Source organism: Magnolia sinica, chromosome 14 (assembly GCF_029962835.1).
Source record: "Magnolia sinica isolate HGM2019 chromosome 14, MsV1, whole genome shotgun sequence".
NCBI classification, from domain to species: Eukaryota; Viridiplantae; Streptophyta; class Magnoliopsida; order Magnoliales; family Magnoliaceae; genus Magnolia; species Magnolia sinica.
This window is the reverse complement of record NC_080586.1, coordinates 81,250,296-81,256,295: the sequence shown is the minus strand read 5'-3', so window position 1 is coordinate 81,256,295 and position 6,000 is coordinate 81,250,296. Positions and strand designations below refer to the sequence as shown.

At 40.0% G+C, this 6,000-nt stretch overlaps 1 protein-coding gene and 1 non-coding gene across 3 annotated transcripts; one reads left to right on the top strand and one right to left on the bottom strand.

Moving 5' to 3' along the window:
• On the bottom strand, positions 1–877 carry LOC131225813 (large ribosomal subunit protein eL31-like). 2 transcript variants are annotated; one of them, XM_058221404.1, is made up of 3 exons: positions 747–877; positions 193–235; positions 1–90 (listed from the first exon to the last, which is right to left on the bottom strand). In XM_058221404.1, the coding sequence occupies exons 1-3, from the start codon at positions 875–877 to the stop codon at positions 1–3; spliced, it is 264 nt and encodes an 87-aa protein (XP_058077387.1). The 2 variants fall into 2 exon arrangements, with proteins under 2 accessions (XP_058077387.1, XP_058077386.1); XM_058221403.1 differs by having other exon boundaries at positions 1–235.
• Positions 549–632, top strand: LOC131226532 (small nucleolar RNA Z221/R21b). The gene has a single exon (XR_009161907.1). It is a non-coding gene; the product is annotated as a small nucleolar RNA Z221/R21b (small nucleolar RNA).
• Positions 878–6,000: the final 5,123 nt, after the last annotated feature.

Here is a 6,000-nt window from a genome sequence, read left to right as displayed (position 1 = left end):
CTAATCTCCTTCTTCGATGACCTTTGTTCCCAATCCCTTAAGCCCTTCAGGTGGGACCTCTGCTACGGTGACCAACGAATAAAGCTCTTCCTTGGCATCTTCCTCTTCATTCCTCTTGTGGGCGATGTGCACACGGACACGTCTAGACCCACCCCGGATACCCCTGCTCCATGTGTGCTTGTTTAGCTTCACGTCGACCCTAACATCTGTTGTCCTCATCGCCTTCTGTGCAAACGCTTCAAGAAAAGTGAGCATAGCTGTCGGTTGGGGCTACCCTTTGCCGGCGGCCAAATTTACCGGCCGTGGGCTTAGGGGCCCTATAAATAAAATAAAATAAAATAAATTGTAGCCCCCCACTCTCTCTCTCTCTCTCTCTCTCTCTCTCTCGCCGCTCCCTCTCCCTCTCCGCTTGCTCTCGCTCTCCCTCCCTCCCTACCTCTCCCTCTCCCCCTCCCTCCCATTCCTAAGAAGGTTAGGGTTTTCGTCATCTCTCTCATTTTCAGTACTGCGTGCAGATTTTTTTAGTTAAAGGAAATGCAGGTGAAGGATGCCTATGATGAGGAAATGAAAGTCATGCACTACTATGATATTTTTAATGATGATATATGACATACCCATTTCTATCTGAGCCATTCTTCATCTCTCTCTTATATGTTCCGCCAGCAATTGCCTGACAGCCGGCAGTTTTCTATGCCTTTAACGGCGGTTTTAACCACCAATAAAGGGTAGTTTTCTTGTAGTGAAATTTCCTCATCACTTTTATGACTTTGGGAGCCATTTTTTTGAAGGTGCATCCATGAAGACGCCCGTAGAGATTGATAGTGTATTCTCTTGTCACTACCTCCTCCTTTCTCCCTTTGGCTGTCTTCTCCACCATCTTCATAGGTCTTCTCTCCCCTGCTCTCTCAAAAATGTAGATTCAAATATCAGGCATACCACACAATATGAAGCAGTGGTGATCAACTATTAGAAGCTTCTAATTATGGGGCACAAAAAGTTTTGGATTAAGCAAATATTTATGTTTTCCCATCATCCAAGTCTATGCAACCTTATCAAAATGTTGGATGACAAACAAACATTACGGTGCACCCTTGGAAGTTTTTCATGATGGGCATTCAATCACCAATGTTTCCCATTGTTTGGTACCCATGAGATTTGGATATACTTCATTTTTTGACTCATGCCCTAAATGAGCTGGCAAGATATATGGACAAAGCTGATATGCATATCAAGGTGGGTCTACGGTCATAGCTTGACCGAACACAGTAAAACACTGGCTGAATCTGCTCTCATTCAAATGGACCCATGCCAGCAAAGGGGTTTATTGGATAGGACCGTAAAAATTCAACATTAGATATCTCTCGACTGTTTGGTTTTTTTTTTTTTTTTGGTGTGGTTGATCTAAATTACATGTCCGCCTGATGTTTTAGCCGTGGGCCTAATTTTAGATTACGCAGGTCTTGGATCACACAACTAATGCTCGGAGTGAATTTCACATGCACATTAGGGTGGGTTTGGTGTGACTCCATATTTATTTTCTTTTCTTTGCTAATATACTAACCTATACATCTCCAACAGGAAGTGGATTGGCTGGTGTACCTGCAGCAGCTATATAGCTGATGTGGGTACGTGTCGTGTGAAGAGGAGCCTTGACGGTCCTCGAGCTTCGAGTTGTATGACCGCTTTAAATGAGATCAAAATTACGTGGCCCCAAGATGTATTTATTATATCCACAATCGTTTATCTAATTTTGAGTTCAGTTTAGAGCATGAACCAAAAAAAAGCGAATCATATCTAAAGCTCAAATGGAGCACACCATATATATATATATATCTATATATCTATATATATATATATAGATATATATATATATATATATATATAGCAGCTGGGATAATAATTTTCACCGTTAAAACATTCATAGGGTCCACCACAAGATTTATTTACCATCCAATCTGTTCATAATATCACAAAGACCTCGATTAAGAGGAAAAACAAATATCATATTGATCCAAAACTTCCGTGACCCCAAAAAGGGTTTCAATGGTAGACGTTCAATCCACCACTGCTTTGTTCAGTGTGGTCCACGTGATCCTTATATCTATCTTATTTTTCGCCTCAAGCCTTACGACAATCTTATCAAATGGATGGACGGTTTGGATATAACACACACCTCATAATGGGACCCACAGAACTTGCTGACGTCAATACACCAACTATATAGCTCGTGCAAGGTACACCAGCCAATCCGCTTCCTCTTCAGCAGTCGCGGGAATGACGTAGGTACGAAAGTTAAATCTCAGAAACGGATTGCGTGGTGGCACGGACCTCGCTAGTGTGTTGACGTCACCAAGTTTTTTGGTCCTACCACGATGTATGTGTCATATCCACACCTCCATCTATTTTGTAAGATTATCTTAGGGAATTGGCCAAAAAATGAGACAGGTCTAGAGCTCAAGTGGGCCACACCATAGAAAGCAGCGGCGGTTGAATTTCTACCATTGAAAACTTCTTGGGGTCATAGAAGTTTTGGATCAAATTGATATTTGTGTTTTCTCTTCATCCTAGTCTGTGTGACCTTAGAATAGGTTAGATAGCAAATAAACATCACAGTGAGGCCTAGGAATATATATAGAACCCAGATCCATTTTCTTCACTCAACTCTTACAAAAACAGCCTTCTAATCGTAGCTCCAAAGCAACTAAAACCTCTACTCTTATAACCCTCCATTTCAGGCCCCTATTTAAACAAGACCCACCTGCCCATCATAACCACACACTGAACAAACAAAACCCAAAAGGTTCTTCTTTCATTATCTTACACATCATCTTCACACCAATGGCACCATTTTCACTGCTACTGACCACCCTTTTCATGTCTTTGTCATTAACCTTCTTGATTACCTCAATCAGCACCATTGATGCAATGGACAACAATGCCCACGAGAAAAGATGTACAAAATCTGGACATTCGGTTTCCCACAGAGCGAAAAAGGCCCACGGGAATGCCTATCATACAACCTATAAAGATTTAAATTCCCTGATTGCACCCAGCCCTACCCTATCTAGCAAAATCATTCCCCGAATAGGGGGAGAGAGATCAGCGGTCTCCCTATATAGTTTACTCCCTTAGGCAGCGCTGCCTTCACGGGCAGACCATCCCCTGGACAGTTAGCTTCCTGAGCAATGTGAGTGAAACGGATGTTACCCGACTTCATAACGCTGGTTTTTCAAGCCATCCAGTAAGCCCATGTTCACGATGGCTTAGACCTGCCCATGAGAGAGTCAATCACAAGCTTAGAATCCGATTCAACCTCCACCAAACACAACCCGTAGCTGAAACAGAGGAGCAGACCATATAACACTGCACGCACCTCAGCGATGTTGTTAGAACCCACCCCATATCCATTCGAAAAGGCAAGGATGTGGTTACTTCTAGCTGACCCATCAACATTTAGCTTTACCCAACCTTCTCTTGGTTTAAGCCACTTCACAACCTGAAATCCCCTGGAAGAGGTGGAGGATATGGCCATCCCCAAAGCCCTTAGGGATAAGCGATCACTCCACGAGGTAGGGGCAGAGTAAGATTCCCCTTTGCATATCCAGCCTAATGGTGCACGTAATTGTCCCCATTGCTTTCTAGCCCACTTGCACTTTGGATATGTGTCATTGTTTGACCCATGCCTTAACATGACCTCGCAAAATGGGTGGACTCTGTGGATATAACACATACGTCATGGTCATGCCCACAAAACTTGGTGACATCAACAGACCACCGATGTCACACCATGCAATCTGCTGGGTAAATCTCTTCAAACAGTAACTGTAAGGACTCTAATCCACCATGATGCATGTGAAGTCTACTTTGACCATTAGTTGTGTAATCCTACATTAGATAGTTCGCCAAAAAATCATGCTGGCATGTGATTACAGTGGAACACAATAGATGAAACAATTGAGAAAAATGTCCAATGACTCTCTGTGAATATGATAAGAAATCCACTCTAACCATTGGATTCCACAAAAAAAAAAAAAACATTTAAGCATAGCGCTCAAGAATTCAGGTAGGTCACATGTGAGGAAACAGTTTAGAATGTGGGTATCGGTGTGTACAATGATTCTAATCGTATGGTCCACCTAAATCAAAGATAAGGCTGGTTTTTATGTTTATGCCTAAATTTAATTCATGCAATTAGTCATTGTATTGAAATTTTCGAAATGAAGGTTAGGACCAATAAAGCTTAGGATGTCACAGAGCATAATTTCCTTTGATAAATATGGTGAGTCAAAACACGGGAATATCATATGTTGCATGGAGCATAATTTCCTTTGATAAATATGGTGAGTCAAAGCATGGGAATATCATATGTTGCATGGAATTTTTAGGTAAAAACACTGTTCTTTTTATCTCTTTTTCGTTTTTGTACAAACAGACCCTTACACAATATGCAGAGTTTCACACAATATGCAGAGTTTTTCAGTTTGTACGAAGTGGTGCCCGTGGTTCAATTGTCTAGATCATTGATTTATTTGGTCCTGCCATTGGAAAAGATAATGAATGGGGTGTTCCTTTCGGGATACAGCATTAATTACTTAGCAGACAAGACAACATAAAGCTAAAGAGAACAAACAACAGCAACGTCATCAACAGGATCCTGTACATCTCAACCTTGTGAAATTACTAGAATTTCCCATTAATGCCGGTAAGCATTTTACTGATTGAATTTACTCTGCTATACGGAAACCAACAAGCTTCATTTCTTATTCTTCTTCTTCTTCTGAGAAATACGATAATATTAAAAGTTACTAGTTTTCGGAACTGCCTGCTAATTTAAAAATTCTGAGAAATGAAAACACTTTTACAATCAAATCATTGGTCCGTTTACCAAAAAAGGAAAAAAAAAATATCTACTTTGAAAGGTGTAAAATTCTATAACTATTTCAAGTTCTATAAAATGGAGAGTAAGTACCGAATTCTCTGTAGCAACTCGGAACTTCCCATGTATGAAAAGTCCAGCCCCTCCTCCCATGATTAATCCATTAAGAATTGAAACCTTGAACCATGTTTCTTAGTTAGTATTGAAAATTTTTGTATTTTACAGATTAAGAAAAAGAGAACTGGACTTTGCACTCCTAAACATGCATGCAATTTTCAATACAGAGTAACCATGAAGAAATGCCAAAATTAAAGATGTACTACCTAAATTTTCCTGTATGTTGCCAATATATAATTAAAGATGTATTCATTCCAAGCAAAATTTGCACCAAAACTCCAATGACCTGATGTGTACAAGTAATTAATCTATCAAAACCGGCATAAAAATTGAGGGAAACATCATAAAATGTTTTTAGCTGGGATGAAATTAAGTTGATGATGATAATTCACTAGTTCTACTTCTTTGTTACCAAGCATGAACAAAAATAAAGATAAACAAGATTTTGTTTTCAATTAGATAACTCTCTGTCATTGGATTTCAGGAAACCAATAAATTGCTCCAACCAGCTGACAAGACTCTGAAAACAATGGCAATAGAATTTGCAGAGTGTCAGGAGTGGTCAAAGTAACAAGTTTTTCTTTTCCATTTGCAGAGTTGCTAAATCTTTAATGTACAACATTTGATTGATCAATATTTGTTTTTCTAATAAACCAAAATAGCATGACATACACTATGATGTTTGGCATTTTTATCCAAAATTTACTCAGAATTGCTAGTTTTACTGGAAGAACGCTTTACTAGTACAAACGTGTGTGCACTAAAGCTCAGCTACACACACGTGTAAAGATTCAATCCATCCATCAGGTTAGTCCGAACTTGTACATGTTTCCAAAAAGAAATTTGGGTTCTATCAACGTGTGGGCTTCAATACTGGAAACATGTAGATGGGAACCGTACATTTGTTATGCAAACTGTAGCCCACCTGGCAGGTGGATCAGCATAATTCTTGAGCTAGGGCATCAATATAGTGGTGTTATTTTGGGCCATGCTGTCCCATGGTGGCA

Coding starts and splice junctions, on each gene's coding strand:
- LOC131225813 (XM_058221403.1), bottom strand. CDS start 877: ATGGTGGAGAAGACAGCCAAAGGGAGAAAGGAGGAGGTAGTGACAAGA. Junction 236..746: donor GTCATAAAAGTGATGAGGAA/ATTTCACTACAA, acceptor TTTTCTTGAAGC/GTTTGCACAGAAGGCGATGA.